The sequence below is a fragment of the Ailuropoda melanoleuca genome, chromosome 3, assembly GCF_002007445.2.
Source record: "Ailuropoda melanoleuca isolate Jingjing chromosome 3, ASM200744v2, whole genome shotgun sequence".
Taxonomy (NCBI): Eukaryota; Metazoa; Chordata; class Mammalia; order Carnivora; family Ursidae; genus Ailuropoda; species Ailuropoda melanoleuca.
The window spans coordinates 87,781,955-87,805,878 of NC_048220.1; the positions used below are offsets into that span (position 1 = coordinate 87,781,955).

General features: G+C 38.5%; 1 protein-coding gene and 1 pseudogene across 2 annotated transcripts; both read right to left on the reverse strand.

The window, feature by feature from the left end:
• Positions 1-416: 416 nt before the first annotated feature.
• Positions 417-15,372, reverse strand: NPM1 (nucleophosmin 1). Of its 2 annotated transcripts, XM_002922882.4 has the most exons (11): positions 15,203-15,372; positions 13,101-13,180; positions 12,412-12,531; positions 11,982-12,075; positions 11,536-11,642; positions 11,351-11,418; positions 7,355-7,412; positions 6,925-7,008; positions 6,109-6,210; positions 3,607-3,681; positions 417-773 (listed from the first exon to the last, which is right to left on the reverse strand). In XM_002922882.4, the coding sequence occupies exons 1-11, from the start codon at positions 15,258-15,260 to the stop codon at positions 735-737; spliced, it is 885 nt and encodes a 294-aa protein (XP_002922928.2). In that variant the 5' UTR covers positions 15,261-15,372; the 3' UTR covers positions 417-734. The 2 variants fall into 2 exon arrangements, with proteins under 2 accessions (XP_002922928.2, XP_011227762.2); XM_011229460.3 differs by lacking the exons at positions 417-773; positions 3,607-3,681 and adding an exon at positions 4,731-5,065.
• A 5,922-nt stretch (positions 15,373-21,294) lies between these two features.
• LOC117801374 lies at positions 21,295-23,355 on the reverse strand (annotated as a pseudogene).
• Positions 23,356-23,924: the final 569 nt, after the last annotated feature.

Genomic DNA, 23,924 nt, shown 5'->3' on the forward strand with positions numbered 1-23,924 from the left:
CCCTATGGATCTAAAAATGTATAAATTATGTGCTATTTTGGACAAACTGAAAAAACAGTCAACAGAATTCATTTTCTGTTCTCGTTCAGATGAAGAACCCAAGTTATGAAAAGCTGCTGCAAGGTGTTCGATATGCCAGATTTTTCCAGTAAAAACTGGGCTAAAGTGGATAGGTGGTTTGAACATTTGGAAACACACTTGCATGGTCATAATTATCTGTTATCAAGGTGGGAAGCTTTAAACATTAAATGCTTACAGTGAAAAATAGATGGGTTAACTCTGAGAAGCAGACTATTTGGAGGGGTAGGGCAGGGACTGTTTCTCGGGATTTTAGGATATTATTTGACACTTAACTACGTACATTTATTTCTTTGACAAAGTGTAAGAAGGGTAAATAATAGAAAGAGAAACAGTGCTACTTTATTAAAATACTGAGTTTATTTCACATGTATATTTTTGTCTCCCCACCACTTCCATTTGTCTGACCACCACTACTACTATGTCCTATCATAACATTCCATACATACTTAAAACCAAGCAAAGGGTGGAGTTCCATCTTTAAAAACTAAACAGGCATTTTGGACAACACATTCTTGGCAATGGAACCTGGACAACATTTATCAGACACGGTAGGGAAAGTTCTCACTCTGCATTATAAAAAGGACAGCCAGATATCAACTGTTACAGAAATGAAATAAGACGGAAAATTTTAACAAACTGTTTAAACTATTTTCTTAAAGAGACTTCCTCCACTGCCAGAGATCTTGAATAGCCTGGAAAAAAAAGAAAAGAAATGTGGTTAAAGAACCACAACACTTCATAGACACCAATAAATTAAACCATGTCTCTTTGTTCAACATATCTATTTTTCATCCTACTACCAAAAAGGTTCACTACATAATTAAGAATGATTTCAAGTAAATTTATACTCAGACGTAATTTAATTTCAAATACTTCAGACATAAAATCTTGTGAATCTTTGTAAGTAGAGTCAATGGTACTAGTATGTATGTAACAGTTTAGATAAATGAAATGGAAGAGTAGAGAGACCCGTTTCGCCAAGGTCATCTGCTTTAGGGCTGCCAGATTTAGCACATAAAAATACAGAACATACAGTTAAACACATTTATTTCTAAGCCTATGTAATATACTAAAAAATTATATTTACTCAAAACACACCAGATCAACTACTCAAGACTTGCTCTTATCTGGTTAAATCATTTAACACCAATCTTCCAAGACACAATCTGCTTTTCCATTCTTAAAACCTAATGATTTAATGTTGTCTACTGACAAAAAGAGCATCCCTGTCCATTCCTATGTCCTCCTTCAACGCATGATGAAGTCTATACTTGTTCTCATGCTAGTATTAACATCCATGTGAAAGAATCACCCTTCAAATGACTGTCTCGTTTAAGTATGGTTATTAATTATCCATTTCAAGTTGGCATTTCTTTTCCTAATCATAAATAATGTTCTTTTTAAAGGCATCTTAAAATGCCTGGCTAGCTCAGTTGGTGGAGCATGTAACTCTTGATCTTGGGGTTGTGGTTCAAACCCTGTGATGGATGTGAGGGCACTTAAAAAAAAATCTTTAAAAATATAAATAAATAAAAATAATAGTCCTGACATTTGTCAACTCTACAGGATTCAACAACTTCCTTTAGAACAAGGGAGTACAGTTCAGTGAGCTCTTTGAACTTCTCTGAATTTACATAATCCTACTGCTAAACAGCTATTTAAAACTATATTTAAGAAATAAGTAGACTTTATCCAATGACCCATTTAAAAATGTCACTAAAAACATTTGGAGTCTTTTCTTCAAAAGTATGATTTCAGTGCTTCAAATAAATAGTAGGATTCTCTCTACTTAATAGTAGACACTAGGTTTCAAACACGGGGACACTGAGTAGCAAATGTGAGCAAATCTCACAAAAATCCTCCCTCTGTTCATTCAGTTCAATATAAATGCTTAAGAACAATCTCATGACGCTCCAGTCAAAACATACATCAGATGCCGCTTGAGCAGTACTATGCAGAATAGGAGGACAGCAAAACACCTTTTGCAGAATCATCACTGCTTTGAATAAACATTTTATCTTTACATAAACATTCACCAAAATTTGATCTGTCGTTTCTCCACAAAAAGCAGTACAATTGTTTTTATTAACTTTTAATTCAAGAGCTTCTGCAAAAGATTTGCTAGTATTTAAAAAAGTGCCATCTGGAAGGGGTTTTACTAGCCAAATCCTCATAAGCAACTTTTTCACACAAAAAAACTGCATAAGCAATGGAAAAAAATTTTTATACGTTGTGACCTGTATCTGTAGGTATGCTGTAAAAACATGAGGCACTTATAGTTTCGATAATCTCTGCAATAGTAAACAGAACTACTTTTTACTTCTGCAGAAATTTCATCCTTGCACCTGAAAATGGGCTTTCAGTTTTAGACTCAAAATACTTCTGTAAGCAGTGAGTTCAGTCACTTCAGCTGCCAAGACTGATAATATACTGTGTAGGCGGCCTTTACAACTTTGGTTTTTATCTTCCCCTGAATTTTTCTTAATCACAGATTTTATTTCACCACTTTCTTTGGTACTAGTGACTATGCTTGTTAGTAAATGCTGGTTTACACATCTTTCCACTATGCAATATTGAACTACTGCATACTGCACTTCACAAGGATTTTTGTTACAAATGGTCCACTATTCAGAAAATTCACACTTGCATTTTGGGTTTCAAATATACACAAAGAGAATAGCAACCAAAAGAGTGTAACATTGAATTTCGTCATTTCACAGCCATGTCAATAAAGGCTGAGCTACCAATAGTAAACAGCACTGAACACTGAAAGGGTTTCAAACTGGAGAAAAATAGTGCTGCCATTTAAGTCATCTAAGTACTAAATAACTGGCAGAAAATTAGCTCAAACTGACCAATTTCTTCATTTACTGAAAAAAGTTGAGGCTTAGGGATTCTTGACAAAAACCATTTAACACAGAATGTTCTGTATATACAAGACGCCTAGCAACCTTACCTGTTTTTACATTTTCCTTTACAATATGAGTCAGCAATCATAAATAAGACAATAAAAATAAATCCATGAATTTTCTATTGACAAAATAACACATAATATAAAACTTAACAGCTGACTCAAACTAATATATTGAGTATGAAACAATTTGGCTTCTTGCGTCCAGATTTTTACACTTTAGGTTGATTTTAGTAAAATGTGCTTCCCTAAGACCTATGGAGTAAATGGTCTTCTCTGTCAACTCACAAGAAAGCGAAAACTTCCAGACTACCTCAAGTACCCAAATGGAGCAGCAAGGAAACCACAGAATACTTCCTTAGCCAACAGAGTAAAAGTGAATTCAGTAACCAAGAGATAATTTACCAACTATATAAAAAGCTAAGCAAAATCTAAAGAGTTATCTTCTCAATCTCTGCCAACTAAATTCTTAAAAGTTTCCATGTATTTATAATCTGAAGTATTGTCTGTGGTTAGGAACCTTTTAAAAGAAGCCAACACTTAAACTAAAAAAATCATAAATAAATCACAATAAAGTATTTGGATTTGGTCATGTCTCCTGAAAATTCAGTTACCTCTTGGTCAGTCATCCGGAAGCAATTCTTCACATAATTGATGAACTTGGCTTCCACTTTGGGAAGAGACCCACCCTAGGAGACAAAAGCATTATTAAGGGTAAGTACAGAAACAGTTTTTGAGATACTATGAAATTCCTCACAGATTTTCATGCTATTACATGGATCGTTGGTTCATCCCATATCCATTCAACTCTTTCACTTTAATTTACATACTTTGTTTTTAGGCCCAGAAACACCTACTGGACAACAGTATTTAGAACCTAGGTCTTTCATTAAGGAGGACAACATGATAAAATGAGCACTGGGTATTACATAAGACTGATGAATCACTGAACTCCACCTCTGGAACTAATACTACACTCTATGTTAATCAACTGAATTTAAATTAAAAAAAGGGGGGGGAAAACCCGAGGTCTTTCATAGTATTCCCATACTGATAGCTTGTCAAAGTTCCAAATTCTCTCCAACCACTCTAAAAATACAAAATACAAGTTACACTTGAGATTCTTCAGGCACTCAAATGTCAACTATTAATATACTGCCCAGAACCAAACACAAATGTATACCCCCTTTTGAGTACCACATACAAAGAAATCAAAATTGCTTTTTCACTTAATACTTACTAAGAACTAGGTCCCTAACAGCACAGTGCTAACCCAGGATTCCATTCAGGACGTATATGAAATCGAACGGGGGGGAAATTAGTCCCACATTTCACTAACTAAAACTTGGAACCTCCATCAATTATGGACATAGGGAAGAAATCATAATAGCATCAGCACCAAATTGTTTACAAAATATTTCGTCACCAAGTATTTTCAAACAGAGCAATTACTGCAAATATCGAGATGCTCATATTCACTACTTCTGAATGACCTTATTTAATATACTAAGTATATCCTTTTTGTTTCCTCTTTTGATAACTAAATTTTAACTTTCCTTGTCACCTGAATCTTCTACGCATTTTTAAAAGATCAAGGTTTCAGAATGCCAAAGGAAGCATGGCACAAAATAGGTTAGGGATCAGACGTATAGTGTAAGATCCTTAAATTGCCTCTATAACCTAGAAAATAAATCTCACTGTAATTTCCACTTTTAAATTATTGTCACATACATTCTTATTTGATTCATTAAAATATTTATTGAGCAGCTAGGGAGATACAAAAGCAATTAAAACATCGTCGAAGAGGTGAGACAAGTGCACACATCATAGAAAGCCAAGTGTAAGGGGTCACTGAATCACAGCAGTCAAAAGAAAAGTGCTTTAGGAGTTCAAGAGTGAGATTGCTTCCAGCCTGGAAGGGGGTGTGGGTGGGTGGCAAATCAGGAAAGGGGATCTGAGACTTCAGTCTGGATTGTTGATGACAGTCAGTATGGACTATATTTGTCTCTCCTTTTCCTCTCTCCCCAGCTTTGGGTTTAATTTACCAGTAGTGCCCAGGACTGTTCAATTCGCCTGTAATTAAATCAAGGAGACAGGACCATATTAAAATGGGGGGGGGGAATCTAAAAGATGTCATTTTAGCATTGTATGCAAGGGATAAAAATAAAGCAGTGATACCAGAAGCTAGAAAGGTATACAGTAGTACTAAAGCAAAAACAAACACACTCTGGTTCTACATGTTATTTTTCCAATTGACTCTTCACAGCACAAGGAAATCTACTGAAGCCAGGTAAAACTTAGAAAGCACAGGAAAAACATGGGAAAAGGAGAGTCAGCAACTTTTCCTCACCATCCCACCTTTACTCTCATTAACTGGGGTCTTATATTGTAACTCACAGAATTATAGCTTTTCTCAAACGTTTCAAGACATTTAAACTGTTTATTCCATATTCTGCAAGTCCAAGTTCACTAAGGTTTAGTAAGTTTAGTTCCCCAACCAAGTAAGCAGCAGGATGAGAGCTAATTTCTTCTCAAATTTGCATGTAAGACAAAAGGAAACTAAATGTAAGCATATCAAAGATTCAAGATATTACCTATATTGACCAGTAATATCTTAGTATAAAAAGCACAGAGAAAGAACGCAAATTTGTTAGAAAACGTTGGATGAGAGGCAGTCATGAGTATCTTTTTTAAACTATACCACCAAGCAACCAGACTGTCTCCACTTTTCCAGTGGCTTGCAATTTTATAAAAGACTCAAACGCCCTCTGCTGGTTCTGTAGCATCGTACAACCAAAAAGACGAGCACAGGAACTATCAAACTTTTAACACCCAGGTCAGAATGATTTTAAAACCAACTTACTTGTATTTCTTTTATAAAAGAAAATAAAACATACGTAAATTCAAGTACATACACAAAAAATCATGAGATTAGAAACGAATGTAAAAAACCAAATAATCCATTTCTGAAAACAAAACGAAAAACACAAAAGGGGCAAGTAGATTAAGAATAAAAAAATTAGCAACAATCTAGTTCCAAGCCTTCACAATGGTATTACTTTAACAGAGGGGGAAATAAACCTATCTAGTTTTTCAGGAAAGATCCTTTTACTCACTTTTTCTATACTTGCTTGCATTTTTGCTTTTATGTCTTCTACAGAGCTAGGTCCTTTCGGTGTTTTGGGAGTCTTTTCCTGTTTTTTGAAAGATTCCTGACCCTGGGGGGGAAAAAAAAAAGATGAATTTCAAAAGGTCCCTAGAGTTTGGCTCTTGAGACCTATCTCCTACCTACCTGGATTTTCTCAAGAAAATCACTCTTATTTACAATCCTTCCTTGTAAAATATACACAACCAGTGTTGGTGTTGTTATTGTAAATGTCTGAACAATTATTTTTCATTCGTAATTACCATCCCTTAAGAAAGGAATAGAATAGTTTCAGCTTGTTTTTATATTCAACACCAGAGCAGTTCTACACTTAAGTATGCACTTAAAGGAAACCACTTAAAGGTTTCAAAATTGAAACCCAAAGGCCCCAAGAATGAAGCAAGTAAATGTGGCTTGATATGCCTGAGGCCCATCCTGTAGCTTCTAACAATCTCTAAGTCCAGATACTGTGGTTCTTTCAAACTGTTAGATTCTAACACACAGCCAGGGTTGAAAAACTACACTCTGCCATAAAATAATACTTTCAACAAACTCTTTACAGGACACAACTGTTTGTAATGCAATAAAAATCTTTCTGTTGGCATCTTCCTTCACTAGAATGCCAGCAGTCACACATATATGACAATTACCAAGAAGCACACTTTAGCTTTTTAAGACATAAATTACAAGCGTTCTCAAATTTCAGACTAGCTTGTTTCACAGGAAAACTTTTAAGTTTTCTAACTACTTCAATGAAAGCTGTGTTTATATGTATGTTGCCACTTACTTTTGTTCTTGGTGTTGATGGTTTTGAGTCTTTTCCATTCTGGTTTGATTTTTGTGCATTTTTGGCTGGAGTATCTCGTATAGACTGCAATTAGAAATTCATCTTAATCAATGCCCTCCTACACAACAAACACGAGCGCAAATAAAACTTCCCCAAACCACATAACAAAAGCAGCAGCCATTCTCACAAAAGGGGTAAAGAACTAACAAAATGGGAGAAGGCCACATGGATAAAGAAAATAGATCTTTCTGCACTACTAGGAAAGTTCTTAGGAAGACAACCCTACTCAGGACTAATTTAAGTATGAGATCATCAACTCCTCCCAAGCCAGCTTTCATTAACTACAAAACAAGTGAAAAGCACTAAAAAATTTCCATCATTTCTGTTATTAGTTATTTCTGACAACCTCATACCATTGTATCCTACTTACTTTCTTTACTGGAGCCTTTTCTTCAGCTTCCTCATCATCAAAATCATCATCATCATCACTACAAATTAAATGAGTCATTATTGATTCAAAGCACTCATAAGCCAAAAAAAGTATAATGTAGAAATTTGACGAACCTACAAGTTAATCAATCAAGACTTAATCAAGATATTAAGACTTTCAAACTTTTGGGGATTGACAAAAAGAATTAGAAGCAGGATCTTGAAGAGCTATTTGCACCATCATCTTCATTACAGCATTACTGGCAATTTCCAAGAGGTGGAAGCAACTCGAATATCCATTAACAGTTAAATACAGAAGAAAATGTCTTACATACAATTAATGGAATATTCACGTTATTCCGATAGTTATTACAATATTCATATTTTTTTAAGATTCCAGACAGCAAGCGAGCATGGGGCCCAACATGGGTCTCTATATCAGGACCCTGAGGACCATGACTTGAGCTAAAAGCAAGTCAGACACTTAAACGACTGAGCCATCCAGGTGCCCCTGAAATATTATTTTAAAGGAAAATTTAAAGGAAATTCTGGAGAATGGTGGAAATGAGGGGTATTCATTCAATAAGCATTATTTTCAGTACTACTAGATGAAATAGTTTAACAGCTATTACATAACAATATGAATATGGTTAACACTCCTGAACTGTACACTTAAAAAATGGTTAGGATGGTAAATATTGTATTCTTTTACAACTAAATGAGTAAAAATAAAAATTGGAGGTTGTAGTTTAAAGAAATTAAACAGAAACACATCTTATGTTCACACATCAGTAGAAATATTCTTACTAAGGTGGCAACGCTCCAAATCAAATCTACAGATTCATCACAATCCCTAAGAGTCCCAGCTGGCTTCTCTGTAGAAATTGATCCTAAAATTTGTATCAAAATTCAAGAACCCAAAGCTGCCAAAAACAATCTTAGAAAGAACAAAGTTGGAGGATTCACTTAGTGTTTTCAAAAGAAACCCCACAAAGACTACAAAGCAAGAGAAATCAAATTGTTTTCCCAGTGTTTAAGGATAGACACACTCAATAAAACTGAAGAGTCCAGAAATAAACCCATATATTTATAGTAATTATTTTCAACAACAGTGATCAGACTGTCAATTCAATGGCGAGAAAAGCCTAACAAATTGTGCTGGGACAACTGGAAACACACATAAGAATTTAAGTTGGTCCCCCAACTTCACACCATATACAAGAACAGATTCAAAATGTATCAAATATCTAAACATAAAACACAGTAAAGGTTTCAGAAGTTTGGCAATGGCTTCTTAGGTTTAATACCAAAAGCAAAAGCAGTGAAAAAAATAAAACAGACATCACAAATCATTAAGAACAAAAAGTTTAAGCTAAAGTGACATTGTATGGTCAACTATGCTTCAATTACAAAGAAGGCAATAAAGAAATTAAACACTTTTGTGCAAAGGATGCCACTCAAGAGTGGAAATACAACCAACAGAATGGGAGAAAGTATTTGTGAATTGTAACTGATACGGTGCTTGTCCAAAAACATAAAAAACCTCTTATAACTCAATAACATCAAGACAAATACTAGTAATGCTACAGCATGCATGATTCTTAAAAACCCAAGACAAAAAAAAAAATCACATATTGTGCGTAGGACTCCATTTACATGAAATATCCAAAAGAGGCAAATCTATAAAAGACAAAGTACATTAGTGGTTCACGAGAGCTAGGGAATACAAATATGGTTATAGTATGGTTTCTTTTTGAGGAAATGAGAAGTATTAAATTTGTGGTGATGACCGCACAACTGTGCAATGTAACTAAGAACCACTGAATTGTACGCTCTAACTCTAAATAGGTGAATGGGGGAGGGGAATCTAATCTGAGAAGTCCATTTAAGTATTAGCTAATAGTGGATCCAGTTCGTGTTTTAATTACTTCAAAAACTTACTTTTATACTAGCTAAAATGTTTCTTTTCCACACTACGTAGTCTCTACAACAGGAGTAACTATGTGCACCAAGAAAACACCAATCTTTCCAGAGGCGGGGTAAATTTAATATGATGGCCTGGTATTATGTAGTACATATAAAGCTATATATATAGAGAGAGAGAGCCCTTTATTCTAAACAGTGATTCTTTTAATTTTGGCTTTAGAACCCAATCCCTGTATGTTATGTTCCTCCCTACACTAGAAACAAGATGACAAGGATTTCTATAAAATCAATTATCATAAGCAGTTTTATTTAACTATCCCTACCTATAGATTTATCTGACTACCTACCCTTTCTTCCCTTATATGAAAACTTACAAATTTGGACCTTGATTAACATCTATATATATTTATTTCATTCCTCCCTCACTATCAAACTTTAAGACAACTTAGAGGGTACACGAAGAACACAAAACTATTCTACACTGTGGTTATATCAGGAAATGTACCCAATTTAGAGACAGGACATCTTTCAACCCAAGCAGAACCAAGATAACAATTGGGTCCTACTCCAAAGCCTTCCTAGAAGGGATTGTCTCCTCACTGAATATGCTACCGGACATAAACAGTAAATCTACACAAAGGTAATTCGAAATCAAGGACTCAATGAAATTCAAATTTAACTAAGCACATATACCATCCATATTTTTCGTATCTGTTTTATGTCCATTTCCCATTCTCTTGGGGTATATCATTTTAATTCTAATGATAACTATTCTCAAAAGTAGTTAACAGTGAGGGGCGCCTGGGTGGCTCAGTTGTTAAGCGTCAGCCTTCGGCTCAGGGTGTGATCCCAGGGTCCTGGGATCGAGCCCCGCCATCAGGCTCCCTGCTCTGCTAGGAGCCTACTTCTTCCTCTCCCACTTCCCCTTGCTTGTGTTCCCTCTCTCACTGGCTGTGTGTCTCTGTCAAATAAATAAAATCTTAAAAAAAAAAAAAAGTAGTTAACAGTGAAACACCAACTACATTTTAAGTCTGACATGCAGATAATCTTGAATTTTTAAGCATTCAACTCTTTGTCTTTTCCTATTTTCTGCCTTCACTGCTATGCTCAAAGGGCTTTTTTAACAACTACCAGCTTGGCTAGTTGAGGTTACTGAAAACCTCTCATATTTGATCATTACCTAGTATGTGCTTGATCAGTCTTTCTTAGATTCTATTTGAATTATGTTTTCAATAAATATATATGGACCAACCTGGGAACTCAGAACAAAGCTGACAGGTAAGTAAAAGTTCAACCTATCAGAAGTTACTGATACTATTGCACATAGGAAAAACCAATTACAAATAGTATTTTATTTTGTATATGCCTGTAACTCTACCTTTGCCTGATCAAGTTTAAAAAAACTGTCATCAAATTGTTTCCAAACATTTTAAATCCTCCACAAAAATCATCTTAATCTCTCTCTTTATAAAGATTTACTTGAGAGAGAGCGCACGAGAGAGCACGAGAAGGGGCAGAAGAAGAAGCAGATCCTGTGTTGAGGAGCTTGATCCCAGGACCCTGGAATCATGATCTGAGCTGAAGGCCCAAACCACTAAGCCACCCAGGCACCCCTTCTTAATCTCTTAGAAGAATCTCATTTTATCAGTAAGGACCAGAGAGAACCATGAGCCAAAATCCTCTGTGGGGGGGAAAGAATCATGAAGTGACAACTTACAAAATGAATGTAGCTGGAACCATTCAGATTCTTTATACCCAAACCACTTACCATATATGGCTCAATAAAAAACGTACCAGGAGACTATCACAGGTTCACTAAATCCTCCCCAGAAAAAGTATCTAGTCAAATACATTTGGGAAATGTTTCATATTCTTTTGAAAATTTGCAATACAATGCAGCATTTTAAAGGCTCTTAATCCCATAATATTCTTTAATTCAGCTATTTTAACTCAGACTGACAACCACTGACGATTTACCCTTTAACTGTATTAATTTCACAGGACTGTAGTAAATAATTTTCATAAACTACTCCCCATACAACTGTCAAGCTTCCAAGAGCATACTACTTACTCTTCATCATCATCGTCATCATCATCATCTTCATCATCATCTTCATCAGCAGCAAGTTTTACTTTTTTCTTAAAAAAAAAACACACACATATATAAATACAGACACCCATATACTCATGAACAAGTGCTGACCTTAATCACAAAACTAAAGGTCCGAATAAGATAGCCACAGTAATTTCACCTACCTGTGGAACCTTGCTACCACTTCCAGGGGCAGAACGCTTTCCAGATATACTAAGGAGTTTCACGTCCTCTTCCTCTTCATCTTCTGACTCTGCATCTTCCTCCACAGCTAAAATAAAATTTATTAGCCACTATTAAAATTCAATCAACAAGCAAGAACTCAGGAAAAAAAGAACATAACATACAGTAACGAGCATTTAAAAACAAAGATTCTATTAGAAAAACAGCAAAAAGGGAAGAGAAATTTTTTAAAAAGGACTTTTCAGGGCCAATATTCTACTAGGTTTTAAATGCAAAAAAAAGAAAAAAAAGCAGCTGCTTTTCCAGTTATTTCCATTTGAATGATTACAAAGACAATAGCATTAGACCTAAGCATGCTTTACAAAATTCAGATAGGGAACAAAGCAACTGCATTTGAGAATAAACAGCCTAATACATAATAACATACCTACTAAGTGCTGTCCACTAATATGCACAGGCCCTGAACCACATTTCAACCGTAAGACCACAGGTGGTGTTATTTCAAATCCCCCAAGGGAAACCTAAAAAAGGGAAACTTTTAAGGTTAAATGTTCGGTATAAAAACCTGTTCACAACAGACTTAGAAAAATGTTTGCGTTAATAGGCATTACAGGCAAACTCACAAGCCAAATGAACAAACCAGTGAACCTGTTTTTCCACTTCTGACAAACAAGCAACAAACCACTATGTTCAAGAGTTGATCATTCAACCCCACAACGACAGAAGACGCAGCTACTGCTACTAGTAGAACCAAAGGAAATTCCTCCTTCTAAGTTCTTGGTGTAACCTAAATGACATCTACTTTAATGCAACAGAATTAGACCTTGACATAAAATCCAAAGTTCAGGTGCTCTTACCGTTGGCTGTACAGACATTTTCAAAGTTGCCAGTGTGACTTTAATTGGACTGCCTTCATAATTCATTGCCTCTGCTTCAACAATGTGCAATTCATCCTTTGCACCAGCTCCTAAACTGACCTGAACAAAAAGAGTATTTCACCTTCAGTTCCTATTTTACAATCCCCCCAAAATTTGTCTTCAAAGAAAAAGCAAAGCAATTATAAACCTATTATTACCACTGATAGGAAACTAATTTGTGCACATTTTCTTCAAGTTTTTTATCGCCTTACCAATCAATTTTTCATATTTGATACATTCGAACAAATGCATAGAAATGTATTTGATGGCATAGCTGTAGGTATCAGCTACCCACAGTATGGATCACCTAACACATACTGGCCACCTACCACAAGTTAGGCAGTAAGGCTACAGGCCTTACTGTGGAGTGCAAAAGATTCATCGCTGTCCTAAAGCATTTTATAATGCAGCCAAAGAAGCAAAGTACATTAATATGGAAAGCTGAACACAAGTGTGACTGAACTTCACATGATTACCAAATGACAGGTAAAGATGCCACGTTTTATACCACAGATGTATATGCAATAATCAGTTATCAAAAATATTACTATGAAAGTGTTAAGTCACACAAAAAGGAATACACAGATACCAAGAAAAGTTAAGCAGTTTATTTTGGAAAATTTAAGTACCGTTCTTAAAGATAATTGGTGCTCATTTTCATCATTATCCACCTTGAAGTGATAATCCTTGTCAGCCTTTAGTTCACAACCTGTAAATGAAGAAAAAAAACAAAGAATAACACTGAAAACTTAAGGGAAGATAACCAAAAAGGAAACAGTTTTGTGAACAAGTTTTCTACTGTGCTAGCCACCAAAAGGCAAGGCAGAAGTAGCTCTTCCTGGATTTCTTGAACACAAATGCCTGTAAACATCAAGTACCATCCACATACAGCTTTATAAATTCCACTTCCCCACTTAGTGTACTATTTCACTTTCAACTACATTACTATTATCGTTTTTAGGTAGAAACAGGCTCGAAGATCTAGTAAATCTGGAACCGAAACCAGTATCTAATACGAAATCTAATGTATAATATTGATAAAACCCTACTGGTTAATAAAGATGAATTAGCTACCTAAGCACCCAAGTGGCAAACTTAGAAATGAGAATGGTTACACAAACACGTACATGAACAGCTTCTATTTACAAGAGAAAAACTACAAATATGTAAGAACCAAAACTTGCTACAGGTGTCAATACCCCATCTTTGAAGATAACAGAAATGATGTACATTAAATTATGCTCAGAAATTATATTTAAGAATAGGTATATCCTGGGGATATTTCCAATAGAAAAGATTAACACAAAAATACAGTATAAACTGATCAGAAACCGTGGCTACTCAAAAAGGCTAGGAATAAAAGCCTTAATGTACTGTACGAGTTATCTACTCCCATTCCCATTCCATCAATAGGCAAGTTGTTTCAAGTACCATCAGAATAACATTTTAATTAAATGATTCCATTTAATTGCCATCTAACAGTTACTGGTACAGAGATGCCTAAATGTTATCTCGATTAATAAATCTCAGCATGATATATAAGGAAACAAATGTGGGGCAGGATTTGCACTTACTTCAAAGCCTGACAAAGATAGGGCCTCGACAATTTCATTAAGATTGAAAACGAAAGCTATGGTACTGGGAGAGGGGGGGAAGATTCCAAGAGTACCAGCTCTTACTGACCCAAACTGAACCCTACACACACTTCCCATCTTTTCACAGGAGCTGTTTGCTCAACGCAGCACAGAAGGCTGTTTCCACCAGCCTCCCTCGAAAAATAAGTAAAGCACCACCTATAGAGGCAAGGGTCTTGGGTTAGATCTACCTAGTCTCTACCTACAAGAACAACCTTCGTTAAGTCACTTCAGTTCTGAGCATCAGTGTCGTCATCTGCAAGTGGACTAATTCAACCTACCAATGTGAGATAACAAAAAAATGCTCTATAAATAAGAACTGCCATTATAGATGTTAAGCACTGAACAAAAGACTTCCAGAATCTTGGCTCTACCAGCCACTTCACCCAATATTTCCCGCCCAAGAGCTTCAATTAAGCCCCAGGAGGCCAGGCTCCGGCGTGACAGGACACCAAGGAGACCCGGATGTGCCCACACCCCCTCCTTCCCCCAACCACGTGGCAACCACGTGCTCCCAGCGGTTGCGGCCTCCTCACGCCCGGCCGCGCCTCCCCTCCCCCCGCAACCGGCCGAGGCACCGGGGCTGAATCTCGGCCCTAGAGCTCCTCACTCCTGAGACCTGAGGGCAACCCCAGGCTCTAAATACCTTTTCCCCCAGAAAGGAAGTCCGTGCCCCACACCACGGACTCCGACAACCTCCAGTACCAAGCCCGGGCCCAGCATCAAAGATACAGCCAGGAATCACAAGCCTACTAAATCACCCAGCCCAAGAGAAAATCATGCCCGTGGCTCTACCGCGTGCCCCAAGCAAAGCCGAATCCTCAGCCTGTTGGTTCTACGTTACCTCAGGCCCTGGGCCTCGGATCGCTCCAGCCCCAGGCTTCAGGCCGCCCCTCCTTCCACCGCTTCGAGCTTCACCTCTCCTCTCCTTACCTCCCATCTCTTACGCTGCAGGGTCCCGGCACCTCTTTTCCCTCCCTCAGGCCTCCAGCCTGCCCGGCTTTCTCTACCAGCCCAGGCCTCAGGAAGATTCCCGCCCCCCCCCACCTCAAAGCCACCAGGCCCTGCTCGGCCTCGCCCCAACCCCCAGCACTTACCGAAAAGATAGTTCTGGGGCCTCAGGGGGCTCATGTCCATGTCCATCGAATCTTCCATGGGGTGGTGGCACGCACTTAGGTGGGAGAGAAGGCGGACGGAGATAAACGACTACTGCTCCACAGAACAGCCGCGCAGGACGGAATCACACCAGGGAAAGGACGCGGGCTCCCTGCGCACATATATAGCATCGTGAAGATCTCGCGAGAGCTTTCCAAGTCCCGTCTCCGCGCGCGTGCTCGGGAGCCCCCCTCCCCGGACGGTCGCCCTCCCGCGCAAGCGCTCTTCAACCCCACTCCTTTCTACCTCGCCCCCGACCTCCTCCAGGTACTTCGCGGGCTCCCACCGAGCACGCGCGCTCGTACCCCGGCCCCACCCCTCCGCTGCCGCCGCCGCCTGTGCGCACGCGTGCTTTCCCCTGGTAGCGCGCGCTACCCGCCCCCCCAGCCCTTCCACGTCCTCTCCGGCTCTGGCGGGCCGGTCTAGCGCCAGGATTCTGCGCTGCCCACCCTGCAAAATGGCGACGGCAACCCTTAGCTGTACTAGGTATGGAGGGCGAGCCGGTTGTGAATGAGCCAGAGAGCAGCTCGGTTCACCTTTCTCCATCACGTCGTACCTCTCAGAGCCTCCAGACAAGTATAACCACCTCGGGATTTTGACTTACCTGAAGGCTCAGAGTTCATTGTTTCCCCAAAGTTAAAGCTTCAGGTGCCAGAAACAGTGGATTACTGATTATTCTTTGTTGGGAAGAAAAGATGTAGCTGCTGTCCGGCCTTATTCAACTGCTTTTATAGCTCTTTCCTATCTGAGGAAACCTCTCTGAAGTTGAAATCCCTCATCTTTATGTCATTTGGGGGCCCAAAGGGGACTGAGTGAGCCTCTTCCATATGAGCAGGGCAGGAACCAAGCCTGGTTGATTTCTCCAGACACAAGATTTTAAAAGGGCTACATACCCACAATATGTACCCATGTAAGATCCTGTGAGGCATATGTGACTATACCCACTCTGGAGACAAGGAAACGGACCAAGTGCCCAAATGGGTGTGGTAAGACAGGATGCTCTAGCTCAAAGTCCAGTGCTAACATCCCTCTAAAAGACTTTGGAGGAATATGTGTAGTGCAGTTCTTAATCCAGTTCTTAATCTTTAATATTGCTAAGACTGTTCTGACCCTTGAAGAAATCATATGACATAAGAAATGCAGAGACCTCAATTAGACTCTTTGGGAGTGAGTCTGGAAATTATTCTCAACAAGCTACATCTTGACCGAGGATCCCCCACCCCTGGAGCCCCTGGGCACTGGTGCATTTTAAGGATTCCCCTATTTATCTTGTTTACATCAACAGATTAAATAATTTAAGAAATAGTGGAAGGAATAAAAATAGAGTGGTGCCTCCTTTTCTCCAAATACAATCTAGTTGGGAAGATAAACTATAATACAGGTGAATCAACTATTAATTAACAGAATCATAATTCTAAATTTGGAGAAATCAGTGAAACTAATATGTGAAAGGGAACAAGTTGTGCCCCATCCCCAACTGAAGAAGAGCCTTCACCAGTCTGGTTCTTGGATCTTTTGAGATGCAGAGTATGGCCAATTGCTAGAGAAAATGCTGAGACTTAGGTGGATACATATGTAAAGAGCTGAGAAAGGCCGAGAAAGGGAGGGACGACTAAGCAGAGGATTTGAGATTATTTACAAATAAAATCTTTAAAAAAAAAATATTTGGGCGTGAGAAAGCGTCAAGAGGAGCTGTATAGGAGAGTGGAGGATGAGAGGTTAGTCTTCTTTGATCCCATGCCAGCATGAGTTGGAACTACTTTGTACTTTCTTTCTGGATTCTGGACCATGATTATTCAAATGCAGCTCTGCACAGAGCCTGAGCCATGTGGCAACCTTATCTCATGTTATATAACAAATACATTTGTTTTTTAAATATCTTAGTCACCTAGTCTAGATATTATCTTGCGGAATCAAGCAGTTAAAAAAAAAAACCTACTTACCGCATTTTTTCAGATTTTCAAATGTAATGAATGCTCACTTCTTAAAATAGATTAAAATTAATTAGGCCTATACAAAGTGGAAAAGTAAAAGTGCCCCTCTTTCCATATTCCCGTTCCTATTCCCGAGGATTAGTCACCGTTAATAGTTGTGTGTGATTTTTTTTCCTTCCAGACTGTCTACCTACCTATCTATACAGAGAGAGATGATATAGTTGGAGGGTCTTTTGTATTTTTCTTAATGTGGATGATTCATTTATTGTTCAAGTTGCTTTTTTCAATTTGCTTGCTTTATTCAAGAATATATTTTGGGGGGCGCCTGGGTGGCACAGCGGTTAAGCGTCTGCCTTCGGCTCAGGGCGTGATCTCGGCGTTATGGGATCGAGCCCCACATCAGGCTCTTTGGCTATGAGCCTGCTTCTTCCTCTCCCACTCCCCCTGCTTGTGTTCCCTCTCTCGCTGGCTGTCTCTATCTCTGTCGAATAAATAAATAAAATCAAAAAAAAAAAAAAAAAAAAAAAAAAAAAAAAAACTTTTTTGTATTTAGAGCTGTATCCTTTAAGCGTCCCACCCTTGATCTCAGCTCGGGTCTTAATCTCAGGGTTGTGAGTTCAAGCCCCAAGTTGGGCTCCATGCTGGGTGTGGAACCTACTTAAAAAAAATTATATATATATATATATGAAATTTGGACACTTCCCTACACTGGTATATAATATGGATATGTTATAATTTACCTGTCCATTCCTCCACTGATGGACACCAAAACTACCTCCATAATTTTACTATAAGAAATAATGCTTTTGTAAATATTATGGACTGGAATGTCTGTGCCCCCCCCCCCAATTCATGTTGAAGCCCTAAGCCTCAATGTGATTATATTTAGAAACAGAGTATATTGTGGAACTTTTGGGTTTTCGCCAATCTTATATATAGGTAATGTGGTTGTAGATTTAATTTGCACTTGTCTTTTACCCCATCTATTTAACCACTTCTCCATTGTTGGATATTTGGGTTATTTTTAGTTTTTCAGTGCTGTGGACTATAGAATGATAAACATGCTATTTTTTAAAGATTTATTTATTTATTTTAGAGAGAGTATGTGTGCGTGTGAGTGGTGGGGGGCAGAGGGAGAGAGAGAATTTCAAGCAGACTCCCTGCTGAATGTGTGCAGAGCCCAACACAGGGCTCTGTCCCATGAACCTGAGATCATGACCTGAGCTGAAGTTAAGCGACTAGGCCACCCGGGCGCCCCAAATGATAAACATCTTTAAACATACATGTATTCTTGAAAATTAAACCTACAGATCAATACCGTAGCTTTGTTTTATTGGGTTTTTTTTTTAAGAGATGAATGATTTACAGTGAAATTCACCTTTTCTAAGGCACGGTTCTACAAGTTTTGACAAATACACGAAGGTGTACAACTACTACTCCAATCAATATAGAGAACAATTTCATCACCCCAAAATCCCCCGGTCTTTTTGTAGTTAACCTCACCCTACCACCTCTAGCTCCCGGCAGTCACTAATCTATTTTCTCTCCCTATAGTTTTGCCTTTTCTAAATTGCCATATAAATGAAATCATATAGTACATTGGTATTTGAGTCTGGTTTCTTTCACTTAGCATAATGAATTTGGGGTTCATCCATGCATCAGTTGTTTATTATTTTACTGCTAAACAATATTCTATACTGAATATACTGCAGTTTATCTCTTTATCAGATGAAGGATTTATGAGTTGTTTCCAGTTTTTAGCATTTACAAATAAAGCTACTATGCACTTTCTTACACTGATATCTATGTCAATATAAATGTTAATTAAAAATTAGGTAACTGGGGACACCTGAGTGGCTCAGTCAGTTAAGTGTCTGCCTTCAGCTCAGGTCATGATTCCAGGGTCCTGGGATGGAGTCCCACATTGGGCTCCTTGCTCAGTGGGGAGCCTGCTTCTCCCTCTGCCTGCCGCTCCCTCTACTTGTGTGCGGTCACTCTCTGTCTCTCTTTCCCTCTCTCTCTCAGACAAATAAATAGAATCTTTTTAAAAAATTGGTAACTGTTCAGGAGTGGGATTGCTGGATTAAGTGGTAATAATGTGTTTAACTATATAAGAAAAGGCCAAACTGCTTTTCTAAGTGTTTGTAGCCATTTCCATTTCCACAGTCAGTGTTTGGTGGGAGTACCAGTGGCTCCTTCCTCCGTGCCAGCGGCTGCTACTGTCAGTTCTTTTTTCCTTAGATCTTTATTGAGGTATTTCAATAAACTTACATGTTTCAAGAGTGTACAAACTAGATGGCATGCCTTGGGTTTCAAAAACAGCTCATGTCCAACTCAGGAGAAGTCCTTTCAGAGGAGGTGGCATTTGAATGACCTGCAAGTCATTCTTGTGTCCGAAGTTACAGTAAGCAAAAAGATCCTTTCACTGGGTAGTGGTATTTAGAAATCAAGGGACAGGTGCTAGATGTGCTTATTGGTAGTAGGAAGTCATCTATCTGTAAGTGTGTGGGCGTGTATATATATGTTGCATGTGTTGTATGTATATGTACACACACACACACACACACACACACACACACTATTAGTTTATATCTCCAATTCCAAACCTACACCATAGGTTTCATTCAGCCTTTCACTTTCTTTATTTTAACTGCTTTCTCTGACAGTGAGAAACCTGGCTCTCACTATCTACAATATATTTACTTATTGGCTTCAATATACATAATGTAGTTTCAGAGTACTAATCCATATCTGTGATAAAAACAAACTACTAAGTAAAGTATTTGTGCTCAATTTTTCCCCTTTGGCTTTAGAGCATATTAGTGTGTATAGAGTCAAAATATTCCTTTCCAAAGTTACTTAGCTTGGTTCTTTTCTGCTGCCACCCCCAGTATGGTTATATTGTTCAATACAGTTAGGTTTTTGTGTATATTCCATTTTGGGCTCTATCTCATCTTTGTTGATTATATTTTGTTCATATTTTTAGTATGTGAAACACTTGCATGGCTCTAAAAGTCAGAAATATATAAAAAGGATGGCTCAGAGAGGTCCTTATCCTTTCTGTCCTATCCCCATCCACTGCCTGTACCTAACCAATCTCATTAGTTTTGCTTTATCCTTTTTGTGTTTCTTTTTGCACAGTTGAGATGCAGAGACCACATTATGGTGAGGAAATCACCTTTGGCACAGAATTAAGAGGGGAGGAATCTGTAGTCAAAATAAATAAGATTTTAGGGGTGCCTGGGTGGCTCAGTCAGTTGAGTGTCGACTCTTGGTTTCAGCTCAGGTCATGATCTCAGGATTGTGGGATCAGGCTCTGCATTGGGCTCCCCATTCAGTGCAGAGTCTGCTTGGGATTCTCTCTCTCCCTCTCCCTCTGCCCGTCCCCCAGTCACACACTCTCTCTCCCTCTAAAATAATAAATAAAATCTTTAAAAATAAATAAATAATATTTTAATGCATTATTTTTAAAAATAAAAATTAATGCAAAAAATCTGTGATGACAAGATTTCAAAATTTTTAATCACTTTTTTAAAAATTTATTTTTATTTGAGAGAGAGAACGAGAGAGAGAGAACACAAGCCAGGGGGAGAGACAGAGGGAGAAGCAGACTCCCCATTGAGCAGGGGGATCCCGATGCAGGACTCGATCTCAGGATCCAGGGATCATGACCTGAGCCAAAAGCAGTCGCTTAACCCACTGAGCCACGCAGGTGCCCCAAGATACCAAATTTTTGAATAAATATGACCATAGAGCTGAGCCATATTGGAACATGAGGCAAAAGGAAAAATGTGGGCCTTCATGTACATGTTTTTAGATAGTTTTCAATGACTGGTATTCCCCAAGAACATTAAGACAGATGAAAAAATATTGAAAAATTAAAAAGTAGGTAGATTAGTACATTATTTATTTTTATAGCACAACATATATTTCAAATGAACAAAAAATTAGTATTGTTTACGATATCTTAAGATAAATTGCCTTTGAATGGGAGCTCCCTTTCCAGTACTTTGAGATCTACAAGACGTATCTAGTAAATGTTCTACTGTGGAAAATGAAGACTGCTTAAATCAAATGGGGGAACTGTGGTTTCTTTTCAATTAATTGCTGTAACACTGTCCTTCAGGTGGCTGAGGGAGTTTCATGTTTTCTTTAGACATCATTAGGCACCAAAGCTCTTGCAGGACAACTTTGATGCTATATGAATTCTGCCATTTGCCAGCAGTGACATGGCTCTCGGTTCCACCACTCCATTGGAACTATTAACTCCATTCATATTCATTTTTGTCAGGAATATTACAAAGTGGGGTGCTTCTGGGTATTTAAGATACTTAAGGCTGCATATTTGGTTTTCATAAATTGTCCCAGCCGGTGGTGGCTGCCATCTTTCATCACTGTTGCTCCTCACAACATTATTTTTAATTTAAATATTTTATTTATACCAGGGGTGCCTGGGTGGCGCAGTCATTAGGCGTCTGCCTTCGGCTCAGGGCGTGATCCCGGCGTTATGGGATCGAGTCCCACATCAGGCTCTTCTGCTATGAGCCTGCTTCTTCCTCTCCCACTCCCCCAGCTTGTGTTCCCTCTCTCGCTGGCTGTCTCTCTCTGTCAAATAAATAAATAAAATCTTTAAAAAATATATTTTATTTATACCAAAGCAGACTTTACTATAGTTTTACTTCAGCTTAAGTTAATTAAAAATTATTTAAGATTGCCACTTGGTCAAAAGAAATGATCAAGGAGCACCTGGCTGGTTCAGTCCATAGAGCATGCATCTCTTGATCTTGGGGTTGTGAATCTAAGCCCCACATTAGGTATGGAGCCTACTTAAAAAAATTATAATAAAACAAAATAAGTGATCAAACATGGCAATTTGCTCAACTGAAAACAACATAAACAAAGAAGTAGATTTTGAGAATATTTATGAATTTGCTTCCATTAGAGCCAATGGTATATATATTCCTTTTGCCTAAGCTCCACATGGCTCACAGAGCATTGTTGAGCAGATATATGCATAGTTTCTTAGCTTCCCCTTCTTTATTATACAAAAGGTAGCATACTATGGGCACTCTTTACACTTTGCTTTTTTTCATCCTAGACATTTCTCCATGTCAGTTCATAGAGAGATGAAGAGATGCTGAGGGGAGTGACCTCTGAATGGTCAACCAGAGGGTACAATGCCCAACCCAGCAATTGTGCCTTATTGGGGGCTGTTTGTGAAGAAGACATGAAAGCATCCTGCGAGACCCAAGGCCAGCATTTGGGCATTTGCTACAGGAGGTCAGTGATGCTAGATTAAACCACCACCATCAAGTTAGACCCTGCTTTGCTTCCTCCTGTCCCTCCTTTCCACCCTGACTGGGGGTACCAAGAAACAGCAGGAAGCATAGAGAAGTAGGAGTGAACATAGAGAAGAAATAGAAAAAAAAAAAACAAAAACACACTTTTCCTTCACTCCCACAGGTTTCAAGCCTACATGGACCTCAGAAGATTTCATCTACACCAGAAATTGAAGATCTTAAATTCACCCAGATTTTGGGCACCTGAAATGAGACTATTCTAATACCCAAAAGTGATGGAAAATCTAAGTGGTCTGCTCGATATACCACACAGATGGAGAATGGAGAATTGACCAAGTAGGTTTAAAGAGTAAGTGGTGAGAAAGAATAAAGCTACTTCCTGCTTCTCTTCTACCAAGTCTTGCCCACTAAATGTGCCATATTCACAAGAGAACCTAACTCAAACTCAAACTAGCCGGGGAAAAAAGATACAAAGCAGCATTCAGGTAGGATTTGATAAACAGTGGTATAACGTGTCATCAAGGTCACTATAACTTAAATTCTCTGTGCTCCACCCTCATCAGCTCTGTTCATGGTTTGAATTCCCTCATAAGACCAACACAGACAAACTTTCTGTTAATATCTGGGGCTGGGTGTTGAGAGGGTAGAGACATCCTTCATCAAACTGTCAAAGAAAAGTCTAGGGATTTTCTCTAATTTAATTCTTAGGTCACAGGTTCCCCCTCACCCCCATCCATGATCTGAGAAATGCTATGTGATGATTGGCTCAGGCCTAGGTTACCTGTTCATGTCATCTAGCCCCTGTGGGAGTGGAAATGGAAAGAGAATTACAGTGAAGGGTTTAGGCCACTCAGAACCCATCCTGGAATTGAGGAAGGGGTCAGTCCTAGCCAAGGCACATGGCTAGAAAGTTCGGGATCCTCTAGGTCATTGAGTGAAAATTGAAGAGGCAACTTCAGGATATGTTTTGTTCCAGTAGATGTATTTGTTGTTGGTTGAGTCTATTAAGCTACTCTAAACAGTAATAATAGCAACCAGTTTTTAAGTACTTTTTATGGGCCAGTCACTATATTAAGTACTTCCTGTGCATAATCTCATTTAATCCTCATTACAACTCTGTGTTGCTGGAACTATTTTAATCTCTGTGTTAGTTTGCAAGGGTTGCTGTAATGAAGTGCCTCAGACTGGGGGGCTTAAGAATAGAAATGTACTGTTTCATGGTTCTGGAGGCAGGAAGTCTAAGATTGAGGTGATGGTACCTTGGCTTTTAGAAACATTATCTTGATCCCTGCCTCCATCTTCATGTGTCATTCTCCCTGTGTACGTGTATGTGTCCAAATACCCCCCTTTTTAAGATTTATGTATTTATTTTAGATAGAATGAGCAGGGGGAGGGGCAGAGGGAGAAAATCTTTAAGCAGACTCCCTGCT

Excerpts from the sequence above, each read along its gene's own strand:
- NPM1 (XM_002922882.4), bottom strand. The coding sequence starts at position 15,260 with ATGGAAGATTCGATGGACATGGACATGAGCCCCCTGAGGCCCCAGAAC. Across the intron at positions 12,532-13,100 it reads ACCAATTATCTTTAAGAACG|GTCAGTTTAGGAGCTGGTGC; the intron begins GTACTTAAATTT and ends CTTTTTGTTCAG. Across the intron at positions 3,682-6,108 it reads TGCAAGCAAGTATAGAAAAA|GGTGGGTCTCTTCCCAAAGT; the intron begins GTGAGTAAAAGG and ends TTTGTCTCCTAG.